Consider the following 22825-nt stretch of genomic DNA (forward strand, 5'->3'; position numbering starts at 1 on the left):
GTTTAGTACGAGTAACACTGCGCTAGGAGAAATAGTACAGTATCGGACGAAATACCTCGTGGACTTTCCCGACGTTGTCCGATCCCCAGCGCTCCTTGAAGTCCCTCCACGCCGCCAGGTGGGCGAGGGGATTGTGCGGCAGGTGGGGCAGGTGCGGGAGGTGCGGCAGGTGCAGCAGGTTGGTGCGGCGCGGGGGGCGGCGGGGCGTCACGGGAGACGGGGGCGCGGTGACGGAGTTCCGCCGCCCCGGCACCCGCAGCCGCGACCTGACCTCCCTCCGCAGAGCGTCCAGGTCCCCTCCCCCCTCCGAGTCCTCCGAGCCGTCGTCCACATCCGCCTCCGCCGTCGGCACTTGCGAGAACTGCGCCGTGTCCACCCTGCTGGCCGATTGGGAATGTGCCCTCGACAGCATCCGGGAGAGCGACCGCGGGACGCCGCGGTCCGCGGAACCGGAGCGCTCGCCCGACCCCTCGTCGGTCGGTTCCGAGTTAGCGCCCAACAAACTTTTCGACGCGTCTGACATTTTTTACTCAGCGGGGAAACGGCGTTTAAAATATCGAATTCGACACAATTAGCATTAGATAAAAAAAATAGTAAAAAACAACTCGACGCAAAATAATTCCGGATATATTGAGTGCACATAAGAACGGTAAACCACTACGCGCCGAGGAGAAACCCGAGACTAAAACATGGGCTCAGAAAAGCCGAAACATCCGAGACGAACTCGAAGTGTGCACATCGAGATCACATTCCACTCAAAGCAGCTCACTTGTTGATGTCGAGTAGCGATTCTTCACTCGGCTGTCAAAACAAAGCGACCCGCCGCGCGTTGCCTGCCTAACGCCAGCCCGCGATAGTGAGAATTCGCACAATGGACGCGCGCGTGGCTGCGGCACAACTACACTCCGCGAGGTCACGCCAACGAATAAAACAAACTAAAATTAATGTGATAGAAAACCGCGATCAACTGTTTCGCTATCACAGAATTCGCTTGCGTGTGTTGATCAGCGAGTGGCGAGCCTCGTCTACGTCTAAAGTCACTCACGCTCAGGACGGCTCCTCTTCGCTCGTGGCCCGTCGCAGTCACCGAGTGGCGCGCATCGAGTGCTAGGCGTACAGCGTACTACTCGCGAGGCAAGGCGATTATACCCACAACCCACAAGTCCGATAAATTACTAATTCTGATATGTGCAGGTTTTTTTTATCTCGCCTACGAGCCTCCGACCGCTACATAAAGTTATTTGCATGCTAAAAATTCAACCAGGTACGAATCAGAATACAATTGAAGCGCATAATATTTGACCGCTTAACGATTTATTAGTCAAAACAATGACTATTGTTCCATTCAGTCAGAATTCCAACAATTTACGTGATAAAAACATAGCGTATAATGTACGATTTATGGAAATAACTTAAACGAGTATGCAAATACTAAAGTACGGATAATCGAGTTTTCATTGTTAACAACTGTAAGAATCATTCACCAATTATCACACAGCTGGCAGATAGACGAGTACTTGCTCAATAGATTATTTCATAGAGGTGACATCAACAACTCGGTTACTGGTACCCGGTTAGATGTTTAGAAATATGTTAATATTTAACTGTGAAATAACCAGTAATTACTATCATATGCAGCTGAAAAACACAGTCTAAATTTATTTGAAATTATATATGTATAATAAATTTACTACATTTTTTAATACTACCAACTAAACAACAGCGATATCGATAATCTTACTTAATCAAGGAGTAATCCAATTACTTAAACTAAGCGTGTACAAAACTTATGCCACAGCCGCATAAAAAATACCTGCGTCGCGATTATGAACGCTATCTTCATCGCTACATATCGAGACGATAGAAACAAATATCAATATTTATGTAAGAAAATGTGTATATTGGTTTGAACATTAAAATTATCTTACCTGTAATTGAAAAATGTTTAGAAAAAAAATGTAAACGTACTATATTTTTATACAGAAAACATAATTTTATTTTGGCGATAAAATCGAAGATAAATTTTAACTTCCCATTAAAATACGGACACTGTTTATATTTATTAGTAACCTACACAAAAGCCGAAAATAATTTGGTAGTATGTATTTATTAGAATATTTTCTGAGGAATAAACTACTGAGTTGAACATTTTTGTACGTACAGTTTTTGTGATTCGCGTACCTTTCAGTATTCATTTATTTTATTGGATAATAGATATAATAATTTCATTACACGCAATACTTACATTGATGAAATTTTATAAAGTTAACCCCGAGGAAATAAAATTGATCAGACAGTAGTAGCAAGTAATGTAATCGGGCACGACAAAGTAATTGAAAATAAATGTCGACGGACAAATAAATGTTTTGAGTTTGTCCAAATTTTTGTAGACAAGGACTGGATTCAACCCTCTAGGGAGCTGTTAATATTAACATATTACAACAGACATGTAGAACATTTTATAGAAGGGAATATAGAAGCCAATAGCCTTGTAATATGTTAATATTTTTTGTTGTTTAAACGAGTTTAAAAAAAAAATTTAGATGGCTTTATTATGTCAATATTTAATTTATTTGTTTTTATGATTTATGATTTAAGGCAGCTATGTAAAGATCGCCGTTTTCGATAAAAATTAGTGTAGATTATTTTTTTTAATAAATATTTATCCAGATATGGATGCCAGGTATCCGACCCATTCATTTAATTTTATTATAATAACTTGTGAAATAATATTGTTATGTAAAATAGCTGAAATCGCTATATACGAGTATGTATATGTATACAATCTCTTTAATTTTTCAGTACATTTTTTTCATATTTCAGTAGGGATTCTTTTATCTCATTTGAAGAGTGCGATTTTGACAAAACTTCAATAAAAAACATATAAAAAAGAAGGCGTTTTTAGAAGTTGCTATTGTAAATTCAAATACTTGATACAAAATGTTAAAATTAAATTTTAAAAAACTATAGTAATCATGTCCTATTTTCGCCCAGTTGACATAGCTAAGTTGTCCTACATATTAGTATTGAATGTCCTATATTCATTTTGGTGACCATAACCCGTAGAAATGGTAGTTTTTAAAAATCTAGCATACTCATTGACACACTTTTGAAAAGATAATCAAGATAATAATGTCTCATAAAGCAGGTGCCGTGTTTTTGGGGGAAATCGTGACAAAAAAACATAAGGGTTGTCGAAGTAGTTGCACAGTGTTGTTCTAACACCCTACAACGTTGAAGAATAATTAAATGTACATGTTTAACTTTTTTAAAGGTTTTGATTTACGGAAAATAGTAATTATTCATTTTTAGTACAATTAACTAAAAAATTACAAAATGATTGTGAAGAGTTAATTCAAATATTGATTATTTACTTACACGATGGCTAAAAATAAATTCGCTGATAATGATATTATTAGCGAATCGGCCTTGTCTCGGTCTCGGGTTCGATTCCCGACATAGTTAATATGAAACATTTATTTCAAAGGGTTTTCTCACACTAGAATATTTCATAGTCCCTGGACTGGCACCTGACGTGTAAGACTGATCATCTTGCCTTCATGTAACAAAAATGATCAAGATACGCAGCGATTGGTGTACCAATGCAGTGCCCTATGCACCATCAGATGCGGAAAGGGATTGGTGATGATGATGAATAATGATATTATAAATACTAAGGTGTTGAAGTGTTGTGTGGTGTACTTGTCTATTACATTTTGGAATATACTCGTATGATTAAAAATAAATATTCGTGATGATTTACATAAATATTATAATTTGGGAGCCATTAGTAAACAGACAGAAATAATAGTACAGCGCCCTTGATGTGATTTTCATAAAAAATGCGCTATATAAACTATCCATAGTAATAATAGTAAAAAGGGTATTAAGAAGTCAAGTTGTTGTAAGGCGGGGTTCAAATTGATAAATTGTATTTTGCTGATATTTTTTTAGATAGTAGGTATTTTTTTTTAAATTAAGGAATTTTTAAACGATAAATCAATTTGTAAAACATGATTTTTGCAAAAATCTCACAACAAAACGTTAAAAAATAATTTGAAATATTAAAACGAAAGCATTCCAACATAATATATAAAAAAATAAAATATTCATCTTATTTTAATACACGTAACAACTAAAGAATATACCTCGGTTGCTCGGTTCATACAAAGTATTCGTCAAATGTATTGACAAATCACCATGCTGGAAACTTTTGAAGTGACCCGAATAAATTTCCTCGCATATTTTGTATAAAAGGTTAAAGTAAAATAATACGCATTGTGTCTAAAAATAGCTTTGGCAACTTCAACCAACGTTCTACAGAAAGAATTATGAAAATAGTAATCGATAAAAACTATCCCTCAAGATCTGACGGCCTCTAGTGGGATTTCACGCAGCTTACGTGCTAGCTATGCTTTTTTTGTATCGTGAAAGCCTCGTGTTAGTTCCGAATAGCAGTGAGCTGGAAAGCAAGTACGCTGTCAAAATTTACAGCGCAAAAAGGAAATTGTGTGCTGGAATAGTAAAAAGAAAAGCTATCAACTCTTACTTCGTGCGCAACAAAAAATCTGCCAGTAAAAAGCTATCTTACATAATACCAAAACGGTTTGCGTTTTCCTGAGTTTAAAAAATTCATAGTTAAATAATGTAGATAAGACGTAGATGTAGGTAATAGACTGATCATCTTAACAAGATACGCTGCGATTGGTGTACCAATGAAGTGCCCTGTGCACCATTTGGTGCGGAAAGGGTTTGATGATGATGATATATTTCAAAACTCACAACAAAAATAAATAAAAACGGGTTCGTTTTTAATTTAGCAGTAAATGCACTAACATACTATAAAATAAATAAAAAGTAGCTTCGAGTAAAACAAGATTAGGTTCGTGAAAACAGTGTAGTAGGTTTTTTTTTCTAAACATTAAAAATATTCAAAAGGTTCCTACCGTTAATTTGCAAATGTACAGTCAAAGGATAATTAATCATTGCAACAGTCAATTAGTTTTTCTCACAATCTATAAGTGTAAATCGGTTATTAATTTATCATAATGTCCGTAGTCTTGGCGTTTACTAATAGTAAAGCTAGGGTTTCCTAGGACAGCGGTGCCCGTATTTTAACGGCCGTAGTGAACGGTGATGCAATGGACAGCCGTCGTAAAGGTGACTAGAGTGTGGTTTTCTAGGAAAACGGTGTTATCAACACCATTTAACACCGTTTTCCTAGGAAACCACTCTCTAATCACCTTTACGACGGTTGTCCACTGCATCACCGTTCACTATGGACGTTAAAATACGGGCACCGCTGTCCTAGGAAACCCTAGCTTAAGTATGTAGAATTGTTTCTATGCAGTAAGAATCGGGTTGTGGTCCTGTGGCTAGTGTCTCCCACTCGAATGTCGAATCCCACTCTACCCCAACTCGATTCCCATTTTCTAGTAGAAAGTTATTTACAATTCGTTGAAAATGGCCCTCAAAATTAAATATTTGGGTAAATCATAAGAACGCAAAGATTTCTTTTTTAAAAAAATATGAAGAATTTTTTTATGGTTGTAAAATCAAAACTGACGTAAACGATAGGAGGGGATGAAAAAGTTATGCGAGAGCAAAACCACCTTAGAAATGCTCTGTTCTTTGACATTTAGATATTTTCGGTGAATTTTTAAAGGTCACTGATAAAATATTGCCCACTCAACAATTTCCTCATAGGAAAGAAAAATAATATCATTAAATCACTTTTTCGGACAGCTACAATTTACGCTTAAAAAAAAATTAGTAAAACTAGATCAATGGCAGTGATCTGTACACTAAATAGGACGTCCATATTAGAACATAAAATACGAAAATTATTCAATACCTCCCACGGCACTAAACACGATGACACTCTAGACATTCCATCCCGATGCTGCAAAAGCAATCGAAAAATAACACAACTTTCGGTCGAAGAGGATTGGTCTACTTAACCATTAAAGTGTACAACCTAATTCCTATGGGACAGGTATTCCAAACGCTCTCGCGGCCGTATTATTTTGTATGTAAATACACGAGAAAAACTGTTGCTTTCGTGCCGCGAGAGTAGTTCAAACTAGCACCCCTAGGCTGGTATTACGAACGCAATTATAGCGTGTTTTTACTTGCTAAATACGCGTTATAGCGCGCTGTAAATACGTGCGAAATACCAGCCCTGGTGTCAGTCCAGTGCCGCGATTATGAACGCTATCTTCATCTATACACATCGAGACGGAACACTTAACTTCTGTACTATCTCTATCTACCTCGTTATGTTCTACCGACTTGTCATCTCGGCGTCATATGTATGCTTGAACCCAACCAATGAATAACCCTAAAAATTTAGTCCGCGTTCCTTATTTTATTGAAATAAAAATAGTTCTCATTTATATTTTAAATAGGCTTTTGTGATAAAAAGTGCCCACTTTAAAGCGATTATAACTCCAATAAATCCCAATTCAAGCAAAAAATGCTCGCTTGAACATAACTTTTATATGACTTTTGACAATTACCAAGACGGTATGCGTAACGATCGTCTGTATTTATATACCAAGCGATTACAAAGCCGGCTCCTTTTACGGCTCGATACGTACACGCAGACAGATAGTAAAACAGATAGAAAAAATATTATAACTAAATTATTTTTTTATAGTGGCAACATTTTACGACTAGATGCTTTTATTTATTAATCAACAGATTAAGTCCATTCAAAAAACTGCAAACACAAATGTTTACGTTAATAGGGCATAATCTAGCCACATTATCTGTCGGTGCATCTAGGCGTTCGTTTTAAAAACTGACAGATATGTCAGAATTTAATTCGACTTTAAAATTAACTTAAATATCTCTCATATTTTTAATGGACTTTAAAGAAAAGAGGTGCCAACCTCAGAACGATAAAAACATTCAATAAATCGTAATTAAAGGAAAAACTGCTCGGTGGAACAAATTTTTTGACACTTTTAATGTGTAGATATGTGTATCGAGAGGTACTTGACCCGTCGGTACAAACCGACGAACTGACATCAAAACATGAAGGTGAGAGGGTCGGTAGTGTATCTTTATAATCGCTCGGGATAATTTATCTTCAACTTTGACGTCATAATGAAGCTGTGTCACTTAAGTGCGTAGATATGTGTATTTATTTTACTTATTAGATGTCATTTTGCTCCGAGGGCAAAAGCTGACTTTGTTTTGTTTTTTATTCCACCGGGTAAATCGTTGTACAGTTCAAGTCCTTGATTTATAAATTATATTTGTCATTTTTTAAATAAATTTTTTCCGTGTCCAGGTAGTCTCACTTTGTGTTTCTGAAAAGTTTAGTACAAGTATAATACAGTTCTGGGTGTGAAATAGAACTAAAAACCTGAAAAGGGAAAGAGGAAATAAGTCGACCTCGTAATGCAGTGGTCGGGCGTTCATCTTTAATGCTTGATTCGATTCCTGGCAGGGTGAACTCAAAACATGTGTTTTAAATACGGTTATTTTACTGTTCCTAGATTGGTACCTGAACATAGCGTGTAATAAAATGGAGTGCTCTATGCACCACTGCGTGCGGATAGGGAAAAGACGATGACGATTTAGGTAAACTATTTTTTAACGGCGTGCGGCAAACTTTGAAAAACAAAAAAATCACAATATTTTACATGAGTAAATGTTACTGTTCTGACGAAATTTTATTTGATTTTTTAAATTTGCGTTTGAATTATTCAAGTCATTATTATAGTATACCCGGATTTTGTATTATAAACATGGATAAATTTCTAAACGCCTTATTACTTCACATTACTTTGCATAGGGCACTGCATTGGTACATCAATCGCAGCGTATCTTGATCATTTTTTATACATAAAGGTAAGATGATCAGTCTTACGCTTCAGGTACCAGTAGAGGACTATGAAATATTCTAGTGTGAAAACACCCTTTTAAATAAATATTTCACATCAACCATGCCGGGAATCGAACCCGAGACCTCTTGCATGGCAGGCTAACGCGCTGACCATTACACCACGAGGCCGACAATTTATAATTCACTTACATATAATTATTAAAAATCATTATCATACTCGCTCCTGAATTGTATTGAATTCAAAATAAAATATTTTAGTAAAAATATAAAGTAATCGCGTATTTGCGTGAGTTGTAATGTGTTGTTTATGAATGAGTCACATCCATCAGAAATAAAATGTCATAAAATATATACTACTACTGTCACCGTTACGAATTGAGTATTTGTGGAAAGAAAATACTTTATTGAAACAAAGGTTCGAACCATAAACGACATTTAATGAGCCAAAACGTACACAATAAGAAAATTACACGAGTTCAAATCAATAAATTCAATATTATGTTATACTCAAAGTTCTTAGAATATTAGCTAAGACAATAAGTTAAGAGTAGCTTATTCTAGGACGACCAGCCTTACTTGGCAGTTTGGTGAGGGCGCTAGTATAGGATGGACAATGTTGTCAGGTGTAGAAATAATTGCTAATGAAATGTTTTTGTATATTTAATTTTCTCAGCAAAAATATTTAACAGTAATATTGTCATTATGTTTTTTTTAGGAATAAGATTATGGCACGTTTTTCTCTGTCTTTCTCGCTTTCTGCATCCATCCATATTAATATTGTAATTCCTTTAACCCGTTTACTATTATATTATTATTATATACTATGGTAGTTTATAAATAAATATGAATTGAATTACAAAGACAAGCGTTGTACGATTAAACAATGTACTGCTATTATATATACTAGATAAAGTTTATACATTAAAAAAATAATTCAATAAAACTGTTAAAACCCGACAAAACAAAACAATATGAAGTTATAAAAACTGACCAAATAATATTAAAAAAAAAAAAAAACAAACAACAAAACTTGTTTTTTAAAAAACAATACAAAACTTTCTTAAAAATACTTTCATACTTAATTTAATATAAACTGAACAATCCCCTTTTAAACATGAAATAAAAAATAAAACAAAAAATGGTAAACGCAGATGTAGGTAGATATTTTTCAGAAAAAGCCACTAAAAAGGGTTAGTTAAAATAACTATCCTGGCAGCACTTAGTTAAATAATCAAATAATAAAGCTGTCATGGCGGCAGCTCGATTATCGAATTTTCAAAGGCGATTAATGGTCCTTTCTGCAACTTTTCTGCTTCACAATATTGTAAAACTGCGTAAGCAATTGTTCTAACATAACCACGAACTAACTTTTGATGATCGCGGCATATTATTTAATGAATAATAGGAAATAAATACAGAAATCATGGACAATGTTTCACCCCGAACGACTGCTTGCAACTAAGTTCCATGGTGCGGGGAGCGGCAAGGTGGGGGGTGTAAGGGATTTTAGTTATAAAATTAGTCAACTGCCACATAAGGCTGGTCGACCTCTAGTTATTACTTTAACTAAGCTGTAAAGTCGAGGAGACATAAAAAAAAATTACATGCTTAATATAAAATTATAATAATATTCCACGGGTCCGGACGGAATGAAATATAACCAGAAACTAGGGCCCGAATTATAATCGGAAATCAACAGGGTTATCATCGCTTGTCAAAGAAGCAAATTATCTGCATGAAAAATTATATATTGATTTAAATTATTTTTTCAGGCTCTCGATTATGATGGGAGATAAAATTTATCGTTAACTTTATCTACAAAGTAAAATTAAGTTTTCTGTATGAAAAATATAATAAGTTTACAATTTTTTTTCTAAACATGTTTAATTACCGGTTACCGACGAAGATATTTTGAATTTTCATACAAATATCGATATTAGTTTATACCGTCTCAGCATATACCGATGAAGATAGCCGTTCTTTAATCGCGGCCCTGACGTGTTTAACTAAAGGTAACCGTGGAAGATACTTCAAATTTTAAAACAAATATCATATATACGTGTAGAAAAAAATAGATTACACTTTACGGACAGTTGAAAACTGCACGGCACAATTACAATGGGAAGATTACAGGGTTATCTTCAATTGTTTATAAAGTAAAATCTAATTTTATGTACAAAAATGTATATACATATTTGTGAGAAAATTTGAAAGAATTTAGTCAATAACCTGTAATTAAACATGTTTCAAAAACAGTTTTACATAAATATTGAAACTTGACACTTTCATACAGTAATTCAACTTTACTTTATAGAACTCGCGGCCGTAGAAAAAGCTATTATCCCGCGTATTTTGTACGGTCAATTAATTTATTGCCCGATCATTGGAAAATCATGACTCGGATCCAATTTAAGCAAGTGTTTTTCTTTTCAAAAACAAAAAACTTAGATTTTGCTTTAGCCACTTTCATTTTCAAATTATTATAACAAATTTTAGTTCAATACTTATACCCGTATGCAGAGACAAAACTTAAGGTAAGGAAAGTACATTCTAATTTCAAATGCAGAGAATAACCCGAAGGTGAAGACAATAGAATGTACTTTCCTCACCTTGAGGTTGGTCTCTGCATACGGGTATTAGTTTTTATATGAGAACCCAGATACCGAAGTCTAAATTTGAAATGACGTAATCTGCCGATCTAAAAGATATTATATTTTAGTTACATAAAACTTTTAAGTATATTTTTAAATATAAGTACCTTCAAAAATTCATGTTTTTTTTATTATTACGCGATTTAAAAAAAAACAATCGTTTTAAAATGGCAAAATCGTATGATTTCATCATGCATTTTGCCAGACTTAATAAATTTACAAAAAATATGTTACTGGATTTGGGTAGAGAGGTCAGAACATCTTTAAAAATATATTTCATAAAGAAAATATAAAAAAACAGATATATTAATATTGTAAAATCGTATGCTAAATTCTCTAGTAGGTAGTCATGTTTTGTTAATTTAGCTCAAAAAAATTCTGCCTTAAAACAGGTTGAACTTATGTTAGTTAGGCAGACTACACATAATCCAGAGATATCTATTACTATAAAAAATGTAGTAGACAAATATATTGTAATTTTGTTAGTCGGCCTCGTGGTGTAATGGTTAGCGTGTTTGCCTACCATGCAAGACGTCTCGGGTTCGATTCCCGCCATGTTTGATATGAAATATTTATTTAAAAGGATGTTTTTGCACCAAAATATTTAATAATCCCTGGACTGGTACCTGAAGCATAAGACTGATCATCTTGTCTTCATGTTACAAAAATGATCGAGATACGCTGCGATTGGTGTACAAATGCTGTGCCCTATGCACCATTAGGTGCGGAAAGGAAATTATGATGATGAATTTTGTTAATAAACAATTTTTATTACTATTAATAAGCAAGAAGTTGTTTAGAAAACTTCGTATTGACTATACAAGATTGACTTGTTTAAGGATGTTCAAACATGGCATATAATGTCGTAAGTATACTGGCAAAAAACTTTAACTCTCAAATCCCTGTTTTGAGAATTCAAGCATTTAAGTTTTGTTCTAATTTTACTCTTTTATATCTTATTTAAATATAGTAAGATGTTAAGTGATCATTTGAGAACATGTTTTTTAATTTTTTCGTTTCTTAATTTTATATAAAGTAAATATTAAGTTATTTAAAGCTTTTATCCTGAATAAAATACCCGGTATACGACTTTACCCTAAATTTATTTATAAAACTACAGAGATATGAAATTTAATATGACTTAGTGTATTTTGGCAGTTTGTAGAGCGTTCAAAACTTTACAAAACTGCATCATTAAGTCGAATCCGCATATTTTCGAGTTCATGTTTTTTGCCAGTATACCCACGATGTATGGTACACGGTGTGCAAAGAGATCACAACCCAGCCAAGACTTCCATATTCCCTACCCTGAAAATTTCGCTGTTCCCGTTGCCAGTATACCGTATACCCACGATGTATGGTACACGGCGTGTAAAGAGATCACAACCCAGCCAATGGCGGGTCATAAGTCATAAGCGCTGTGAATACCAAGACTTCCATATTCCCTACCCTGAGAATTTCGCTGTTCCCGTTAAAATGTTATTTGTCAATCGTTTAAATAAGGGTTTAAAACAGGTACGATCTGCGATCTTAATTTAGCCACAAAAGATTGATTTTCAAGATACCTACGTTTGTCGGGTAAGTAGTTCGTATGTACGGAATACGGAGTTTGACGTATATTCAATCGATAAGAACTTCACCTTGGAGTGATATAATTTAGCAAGCGTTTGAAGAGAGCGATAACGGCATTTACTTATTTATTTTTATGCTAGAAATTTCATCACCATCATTTCGCTATCCGCACCCGCTGGAGCATAGGACAGTCTTACGCTTCTGGTGCCAGTCCAGGCCAGAGTCGAAAACACTAGTCCTGGGTAGGTTCTATTTCGCACACAGAACTGTATTCTTAATTTATCAATGTACGACCAGACTTAAAATATTAACATTTAACATTTTTAACATTTTTTTTGCACCACAACAGGCCAGGAGGCCTAATTACAGTGGTGAATTACATCACAGAGCACCCAGGCTTGAGAAAAATCACACTTTTAATTTTTGTGTTCTCACCGGGAATCGAACCCGGAACCTTCCGTGCGTGAGTCAAGCGTCTTGACCACTACACCACGGAGGCCGCCTATGAATGAATGTATGTTTGACAGATCACAAGATGAAGTAATTTTAGAGTATGCGCTCATCCACGTACCGGCTGGGCGTGAAATATAGTTCCTCTTTTCAATCGTAGCAGATTCAAAAATAAGTTATTAACTGCTAAAAAACATTGAGTTAAAGTTTATAAGTGGTCAATGTGTGGACTATTGATATGTGATGAAAAGAAGACTAATCATTTTAATACATTTTTTTACACTTTATTCTTACCAAAATATGTGACAAGTAGTGAACGGAAACTTTTAAATAACAGTGCGCCTGTTACTTTTTAAATTATTTAAAAAAAAATTTAATGGCGTGTTACCTCAAAGGTGTTCTGCCAGTTTGTGTTTTTTTTACTTTAAAATCTTTTTTTAAACATATGAAATCATTCAAATCGTTTAAGAATGTATTAATTTGTGACTCGAAAGTACCCAAATTTATCTATCTGGAACACTACACCCCATAATAAATTACAACAGTACTATGTACTGAAAATGAATTTATGGTTTTTATTTAATACCTACTTTCTAACAACATACAAAATGATAAATCAACTCCTTTACCACTCTCACACACGCATTTGTCTAATATTAACGTAAAAAAGTAAATTGTGCGGGAATGTTGCGTACCTATCATAAAATGCAACAATTCAGACCAAAATGGATACCAAGTCATTGAAACAATACGCACGGCACATAATGTGCATCTGCCATCTTCCAGGAATCAGCGAGCAGCCTACCTACAATCTACAAAAGCTATCCTTCGGATATCTTTCTTTATTTTGTGAACCATAATGTTGTATAGCTGCTCTATTTTATTGTTTATTTTTTAGCATGAACACTTGACAAATTATATACTCTGCTCAATGTTTATTTTTTTAAAATTTATCGATACAATTTTAAGTTGCTAGAATTCGATTCGATCCCATGCGCTTTGTAGCTGCAAGACAATTGGTAATCAAGCTTTAATATATAAATGTTATCAACTATCAAATACCTAAATTTTGTTAATGTGGTCTAGAATTTCAACAGTCCATGCGATCAGTAACTGCAAGACTTGTTATAATTTAACTCCTATTTTGAAAAATGAGTTTTTTTTAAATTTATTTTAATATGATTCAAACGCTAAACTTCATTGTCAAATTAAAGCATAATGTAAATGGGGGCTACATTGCTTACCGTCCATGCACTCTGTAGCTGCAAGACGTGCTGTAATCTAGCTCCTATCTGTTATAATTGAAATAAATCATAATTGGAAACGAGAAACTAGAATCTCAATAGTCAGTGCGCTCTGTAGCTGCAAGACGTGCTGGGATTTTTTTTATTGTACAGTGCCCTTGAGGTGATTTTCACAAAAAAATAACGCTATATAAATTATCCAACTATAATAATACGTGGAATTCGTTTACATTTTACAGCCAGCATGTTGATTATAATTAGCGTAAAAAGTGTTGCCAATTTCAAGATTCTGCCAAATCGGTTATACTTCAAGGAATTACATTAGTGCAGTCATTAATGTGGCGTTGAAGATCTATACTATTATTATACTAATGACGGTGTCATTATTGATTTGAAATTTACAAAAGTAATAAATACCTACGTATTTTAATTGTATTGGCAAATAATGATACAATAGACAGCTTGGCTGCCAGAGTAATGTCCATTAACTAATAAAAAATAGTTATATTTTTAATATCAAAAATATTTTCACTTAGAGGTATAACATTTTTCACTCATTTATTTATACATTTGTATAAACCACTTTACATTTTGAGTTATATTTCAACCGGCTTCGAGGTGTTTAAGGATTCAGTTTACAATATAAAATATGTGGTAGTAGGTAGAAATATGAATTTGAAAAATGCAAGAGAATCAACAGTTTAAATGTATTTCAAATAATATTGTATAATTATCGATTGCCTTTTCTCATAATAAGATGTTATTAAGACATTTAGAAAAAATAATAAGAAATTCATTATATTTAAAAAAATCATCTTAAGAAAGCTGATTCTAAGAAGACTGTTCTAAGGACTTACTGTCTTTTTTCAGTTTCGCATGTTAGTAACTATCAATTTTAAAAAAAAAACTATTTCAAGGAAAATTTAATATTTCTTTACCGCTAAAACAACAAAACAGAAAAAAAAACATAAAACTTTAAAATCATAAAAAGCTACAATTTTTCAAATAAATAAATAGGTTTACAGTACATGTGAATAATAATAGAACAAAATGATGGAAAAAAAACCCTAATAAAATAAAATTACATACACATACTTATACATACATGCATACACACATATCCATACACAACATACATAAATACACAATATAAATATTTTAGTACAAAAAACCAAAAAGTAACATATTTTGTTAGCAATTTAGTTAAAGTAACCAAGAACATCTCTATCCATGACCCACTTTTCAGCATAATTTTTAAAGGCGTGATTGGTTAAGTTTCTCATGTCTCTCGCATTATCAATAAATACACTGGATAGTCTAGGAGCGAAGAAGAGTGCACGTCTCTGTTCTAGTCTAGTTTTACAGAGGCGTATTTTGATTTTAAGGTTAAGCCTCTGACTGGTTCGGTTTTGATTAGTTATAATAAAGATTTTTCGCGTGTGTATAAAAAATATCAAAGCGAGTACGCAATACACTCTTCTTATATCCATGATTTCAGTTTCATAAATATTAGGTTATTTAAATTTAAATATTTTTTAACGTAAGTTTTTGTGAGGCAATTATGTGGTGGATTATTTCAGGATGAGTAAGCTCGTAAAATATATTTACTGGAAAAGTGTTTTCGACTAGATGGCTACTATCAGGTAAGATCCTGAAAGAAAAAAATCGAGTAAATATTATTCCGCCTCGTTGTGTATTAGATTAGCGCGTTTGCCTACCGTGATTGTTTTTATTTCAATTTTTTATTTATTTATATCCAATCTTAGGAAAAACATTTTGTATTCTGTAATGTCATTTAGAAATGAGAATAATAACATATTCTAATTTTACCGATGAAAACCTATAAACCTACACATAACAAACCATTATCTAAATAGACAAATGTAGTGATGTCACGCCCCTACGTTTGTAAACCTTGTGGTTTAGGAGAATCGAAAATCCACACCGTGGTTTTGACGTGGTTATGAAATAATGTCGATGTTTGTACAAGAAAAACAAAGGTAAGCGTATGTCAGAATGAGCCCATACTGTTTAGTCTAAAACTTCACAGAAAACTTTAGTTTTAACATTAGATTAATCTATCTATACAGGGTGTTCATTAAACCCTGTCACATCCGAAACCACGATGATCAGTATGAGCAAGAAGACATATTAAAATATTTTTTTGGAACGAACAAAATTAAAAAAAAAAAAGTATTTAAAAAAGCAAATGGTTGCTTACTTCTGCAGGGAAGAAACGAGGGAAGGAGGGGGGAGCCAGATACCCCGACAACCGAGATCCCCCACTTCTCCCCTGCAGAAGTCAGCAACCATTTGTTTCTTTTAAAATTTTCTTTCATCTAAAAATATATTTTTTAAATATGCTAATATGTTTTTTTTGTCCATACTGATCATCGTGGTTTCGGATGTGACAGGGTTTAAAGAACACCATGTATATATAGGTATATAAATGAATCGCAGTTATTTGTCTCGCAAAAACTCTAAAATGTCTTGACAGTTTTACGCGCGGTTTTTTGCAAAATTTTCTTCAAAGTTCATAAACAATAACATCTTCAACATGTTGAGTGGAAAAAAAGTAGAAGCAAATATGTGTTTATATCAATTTTCCAGGGTTGCATTCGACTAAAATGCATATATTAAAAAATGCGGAGAATGTTGTTTTTTTTTTATATGAAAAAAGTTTGTATTTTAACGTCTACAAACAATAAATATTTTTAATGGATACTGAATTGATTAATTTCCTTACAATTTCTTAGTTTTTACATATTAATTTATTTTCAATGGATTTTTTTTTAGTAATGCTTAAATAATTTAAACTGACGTTTGACACATTTTTGAAAAACGGATTCTTACATTTATGTAAGAATTGCATTTTAATGCACAGCGGTTGGTAAGTAGCGCAGAGTTTGACATTTGCAAAAAGAATTCTACATTTGAAAATGAATTATTTTATGTTTTGGAATTCAACCATAAACAAGTACCTAGGTATCTAATTAAATTTAAATTTGGAATATTCTTAATTTTTAGTTTTGGAATTCAAACATAAACAAGTACCTAGGTACCTACTAATCAATCAAAAGTATTTTTAATTTTATCCTAACAGTTTTTGCACGCTTTCACGACACAATCAGGCATTTTTCTTTTAATGTTTCGAATTAAATTTTAATTAAAGGTCACGACAAAATACGGCTGGCGGTTAAATAATGACTAAAATTAAATTCGCATTGGGCATGGGTTAAGTGTTATAATTTTAGAGGGCTCAGGGTAAATCGCGCTCTGACTTTTCTTCATTAACACGTATTCCCGTATTTTCTCCATGGATTACGGCACTAGAGTAGTGATTTTTGCACGATTTTGATTTGAGCAAGACGAGGCCTATTAGCCACATCACATGAGGAGATACAACGAAAAACTAACCGTTATTACGAATATGTAATTAGCTCAAAATAAATAACGTGTGTCCTTATTTACGAAAAAATGTTTGTACCAGCTAATAGCAGGCAAACCAACGTTCGGGCAGGATAACGTCTGTCGGGTCCGCTAGTAAATAATATTTTTTAGATAAGAATTGTTATTAAGGTTGGTGCATCATGTGATGTTTAGTCAGATAAAATGTGAGATTTAAAGCATAATTTCATGAAATTCGAAAGTCTCGAATGGAAGCTCTAGTTATATTATATTAACTTTTAATAATAAGGTATGTCACACTTACTCCAAGTATAATATTTGTAGATGACAAATGACACCTCACAACTACGAAGAAACAGAACTACGCCGATGAGAGACCTATATTGTTAGGCTGATGTGGTACACACTGAAATTAAAATACAATAAACAATTTATTGTTTACCTTCATGATTTGAAATGTGATTAAAGAACACGTGATAAGGTAGAAGATAACAATGAAAATTCACTCGTTTTACAGTTTATACTTAATCGAAACGTATAAGTAAAGTAATAAACATATATAATATATTTCGTTACATAATAGCATGCATGATACGCTGATATCACAACCCAGGTCCACCCGAGGCGCGTTTGCCTACATGCAAGAGGTCTCGGGTTTGATCCCCGACACGGTCAACATTAAATAAATATTTAAACACGTGTTTTAACATGAGAATATTTCATAGACCATAGACTGGCACCTGAAGCGTAAGACTGTTTATTTTACTTGCATGTAAGAAAAATGTCTAGGATACGCTGCGGTTGGTGTATCAATGCAGTGCCATATGCATCATAATATCAAGATCAGGATTTATGTTTGTATAAAAGCACTAACGAATGAGGTAGTTATAAAATGCTAACAATTTTTTTATGTACAAGGGATAAATTAATACATTTTTACAATGTTGGAAAATTACAAAAAACTGATTTAATGAAACAGTTCGGTGCTACATGAAAATGAATACACTAAATGTTTTATTAGACGCATTTTATTGTACGGTGAAGTTTCTCGAAAATGCACGAAAAGAAAAATTGTTGAAAAATGAACTACTGTGAAACTTCACAGGTTCGGATGAACAATAAATTATAGCGTTGTTATGTGTTGTGATGTACGAGTATTGTCGGTTTTACAAGTAGCTATGTTTTTCAACGTTTAGTGTATTTTGGTGTATGGTAAGGTAAAGTTCTCGCTTTCAATGTCAGGAAAAATCATCAACCTGAACTCGTGACGTCACGGGCGGAGTAAATTCAAAATTACAAAAACATTAAAAAATCAAAGCGATACACAAAATTTAAAAAAAAACGGCTTAGTTTGATAGTCTATTACAAAATGAAAACCACTGAACTTCTTTATTGTTTGTGTATTTTTTTATGACCAACACATTTATATTTATTTTTTAATAAATTGAAGCACGATAATTTTACTATCGTGGTCATACATCAAACTTAACATAGACTTAGAACTCGGCAGTGGCGAGCCGTGATTTATTTGATAGGTAATCTACAAAAAAATATCATTAATTTATATACCCACATAAGTAATATAATTATAAATTACTATTTTTTTGTGGTTCAGTGAAAATAAAAACCAACAATAATTATTATTAACTTTACGATAAACATTGATTTATTCAATACTATTTTAATACAACACTCGTAAAAAAGTTAATCAACAAATAGCACAATGGCATTCAGCAGTAACGGTCAACACTGGGCACTGGCCGATTCCTTTTAAAATAAATAATGCCAAAAACGACCACTCAAACGCCACATGTCCTATGTGATATATAATATGTCAACGGTATCCTATCAAAGAAAAATAGTCTTTCGGAAAAAATGATCGAAATACTAGTGTCCAAATAGAGAATCTTCAAATAATATTAGTAATCTGGAAGCTTGTTTTAGTACTAAAACGCTGATTTGAGATATGGTGTACTTTTTTGTATGAAGAAATAAGGTAAGGTAATTGGCTAGTTTCATCATTCATTGAGAACGGGCTGGGCGCTGGGCGCACATCATAGATATTTTTTTGTAGGAAGATATAAACGGCGGTGGTGATTTAAAATAAAAAACAATTATTTTATAAATTTTCGTATAAACATATTTACTAAAAAACATTATTATCGAAAGTCTAATTTAATGGTAAGCTGTGCATAATCGCTTATTTTGACGATTCGCCCCTGGAACTCGGGGCCTTACTCATAAATTTGGTATAAAGTTACGCATATGCATAGTAGTAGAGTACGGATGGGAATACCATCCTTAATATAAAAGTAGAATAAGAATGGTATCCCATCTTTATTCCATCACCTACACCTAGGCTTAACCGTAAGGCCCATATTCGTTGAATTCTTGCAAAAAAAATTGATCGAATAGTCTGCTGGTTTTAAGTCTCTTTATTACCTAAACGAAAGTTTTAGAGATACCGAAAAACGATAAAGGATTAATCAACAATATTTTGAGTTTATCCAAATATTTGCAGACAAGGACATAAGACTGAAGAAGAAGAAGAAGAAGAATACAAACATAGGCAGAATGGTTATACGTAGTGTGTGTTTTGAATATATGTATTTTCTATAACTATTTAAACTCCAAGAACCAATTTTTAAATAATAATTGAGTTTCTAGTATTTCTATTTGTTTCATTATTTTTATTTCAAACCGTATTTTTTAACATGTACGTATTTAAAAAAACCTTTTGGGCGTTAATAATTGGACAAATAAAATATAAATAAGTTGGTTCGATACTGGTCTTCAAAAGGAAAGTGAAAATAAAATGAGAAAAAGAAAGAAGTGTTTAAGGAAAATATAGGAATTGTTTCTTTAGGCAGATTGCAGATGATTTCAGTCGAGTCACAATGGCAATATTTGTAATGATAATTTGTAAAGTATGAAACTTTGGCGGTACAGGAACTAGGTATAAGGTACAACAAGAGCAACAAAAAATGTACAACAGTTCAAATTTCTGGATAGAAAATTCGAGTAGACCATATCGACCAAAAACGGAAAATCTCTTACGCATTTTTCTTATCCAGGGTCCATGGCCCCGATGAGGATAGGCAATTAACAGAGTTATCAACAATTGTCCAAAATGAAAAATCTTAAATAAATTTAAACATGTGTATATACTTTTGAAGTATTTTCGTCGGTAACCAGAAATTGAACATATTTTTAATTAAAAAAAACAAACACATAATATGTACATTTTTATTTGTACAGAAAATTTGATTTTATATAATAGACAGTTGAAAATAACTCTTAATTTGTTGCAACAGAGAAGGAAAAGATTTCAGTTCAGGCATTTACAGGGCTTATGACCTGTCGTTGGCTGGTTTGAGTGGCCACTTTACACACTGTGTAACATTCACCATTCTGCCCATGTTTAAACATTCACAGCTCCTCAACTCTTCCATCTGTCGACTTTTGTGAAGTAAAAGAGCTGAAACCTTTATTGTGCGGGTGAGATTCATCGGGCTGAATCAAATCACCTACTAGGCAACGCCTGAAAACAATTTTCAAATTTTTATACTTCTTCATTTACCAGGTAGTTAATTCAACAACGTTTTGAGTATGTCTAAATGCTTGCAGACTGGCTGAATTTTCTCCCTAGGGAGTTATTCGTATTTAAATTTATTGCAACAGAGAGAAAAAACATTTTTGAGAAGGCGATATGGAAGTCTAGACATTTACAGTGCTTATGACTTGTTATTGGCTGGTTTAAGTGACAGGTGGAAGAGTTGAGGAACTGTAAATGTTTAAACATGGGCAGAATGGTGAATGTTACACTGTGTGTTAAGTGGCCACTTAAACCAGTCAATGACAGGTTGTTAGCCCTGTAAATACTTAGATTTCCACATTCCCTTCTCCAAAATGTTTTCCCTCTCAGTTGCAACAAATTTAGATCGGAATAACTCTCTAGCGAGGAAATCCAGCCTGTCTGCAAACATTTGGACATACTCAAAACATTGTTGAAAATAACCACGTTAACTTCCCATTGTAATCGTCGAAGTGAAATAATAATCTACACATAGTTCACCACGTTAGCCTCGGTCAGCATGTAAAATTAACAGTTTAATAAACGTAACATAAAATTTAGAGTATTGGGACCTACCCTAAGATCCCGCACCAAAATATAACCAGCGAAATAGCACGGGTACGTAGCACGCCTCGAGCACGATAACTGGCGGGTGCGTGATATAGGAATGCTATTGTATGGAGGAATATATAGGATTTTTCAATAGTACCGCTCGATGTTTGACAACGGCTCGTGAAGAAGTCGAGAGACTGACAGGTGTAATCTTTGGTCGGCGTACTCGGTTAGTATTTACATTTTGCTATAGAACGCTCCACGGGTCAACAACGAGTGAAAATAGTTTTTTTTAATAATTTTTTTTCGTCATCAACTGGCCACTGCGATCGTGTGATTTGACGCCAATGATTTTTTCTGGAGTTATGTGAAATCTCGAGTTTATGCCGACAAACCACAGACGATTGCCGCCCTTAAGGCCAACATCAGGCGGGTCATTGGTGAAATTTATCCATTTTGAACGATACGGTCATTGGACCTCCAGAGTTCAAGAGACTAAACGAAACCGCGGAGGACATTCGGGTGATATACTTTTTAAAACGTAATGTAGTTTTAAACCCATTTTGTTTTATTACATTTCGAAGATGGAGCGTTACTATTGAAAAAGCCTATATAAATATAATAATACACCGCGGTATCATGCTAAATTGTGAAGTTTATCAGCGTCAGGTATCATGCAATATAACAACATTATCGCCATCACGTCCGCAGTGTTGGCATGCGGTTTACTAATCTCGATATTACTCCTTCACGGAGAAATTTCATAATAAACATATTATATTGTATGTAGTGTAGGTACCAGTGCGAGTTGTGAGTTTTTTTATATGTAAGCTACAAAAGATTTTTATAATTTTTTACCTCCATAAAAATATTATACAGGATGTTCTTTAAACCCTGTCACATCCAAAACCACGATGATCAGTATGACCAAAAAGACATATTGGCACATTAAAATAATTTTTTAGAACGAATAAAATTTACAAAAATAAAATATTTAAAAAAACAAATGGTTGCTTACTTCTGCAAGGGTGAAGCGAGGAGAGGGCAGGGGGGAGTCTGATACACCGTCAACCACATGGCCACGCCCCCCTTACTTTTCCTGCAGAAGTAACCAACTATTTGTTTTTTAAATATTTTATTTTGAAAAAATTTCTTCGTTCTAAATATTGTTATAAATATGCTAATATGTCTACTTGCCCATACTGATCATCGTGGTTTCGGATGTGACAGGGTTTAAACAAAACCCTGTATAAATGGCTATGTTTTTTCGTGGTTCTTTGAGATATGTACATTGTACATCATCTTTCCGTTTTAGCTTTTGACAACAGAAGGAATACTTTTTAAAGAAAACAATTATCAATAATCAATCAATTTTACTCGAACTTCGCGATATATTTATTTACCTATATTTTCCAATATTTAATTATAACACATTTAATTATGCCACAATGACATTTAGTAGATATTTTTCCTATTAAGATTGCACGATTCCTTCTAAAAATGATTAATGCCGAAAATT

At 33.5% G+C, this 22825-nt stretch overlaps 1 protein-coding gene and 1 long non-coding RNA gene across 9 annotated transcripts in view; both read right to left on the reverse strand.

The window, feature by feature from the left end:
• The window catches only part of LOC148282294 (uncharacterized), a 232300-nt gene that overhangs the window by 128678 nt on the left and 80797 nt on the right, over nucleotides 1-22825 (reverse strand). Inside the window, exon 2 of the long non-coding RNA XR_015822128.1 lies at nucleotides 9943-10156. This is a non-coding gene — a long non-coding RNA (uncharacterized LOC148282294). The remainder of the gene's footprint in view (nucleotides 1-9942; nucleotides 10157-22825) is intronic.
• Nucleotides 1-22825, reverse strand: part of Arms (Ankyrin repeat-rich membrane spanning) — a 116480-nt gene that overhangs the window by 84658 nt on the left and 8997 nt on the right. For 3 of the 8 annotated variants that reach the window (XM_088225306.1, XM_088225307.1, XM_088225305.1), the window contains exon 1: nucleotides 56-1108. The exons of 1 other annotated variant lie outside the window; for it this stretch is intronic. In XM_088225306.1, coding sequence (XP_088081432.1) covers nucleotides 56-523 — 468 coding nt within the window. In that variant the 5' untranslated portion in view covers nucleotides 524-1108. Of the gene's footprint in view, nucleotides 1-55; nucleotides 1109-17484; nucleotides 17587-21330; nucleotides 21405-22825 lie in introns of those variants that run through there. 4 more of the 8 variants (XM_088225310.1, XM_088225311.1, XM_088225313.1 and 1 more) reach the window with 4 other exon arrangements.

Source organism: Micrasema longulum, unplaced genomic scaffold (genome assembly GCF_059751315.1).
Source record: "Micrasema longulum isolate JH-2025_06_02 unplaced genomic scaffold, ASM5975131v1 h1tg000341l, whole genome shotgun sequence".
Classification (NCBI taxonomy): domain Eukaryota; kingdom Metazoa; phylum Arthropoda; class Insecta; order Trichoptera; family Brachycentridae; genus Micrasema; species Micrasema longulum.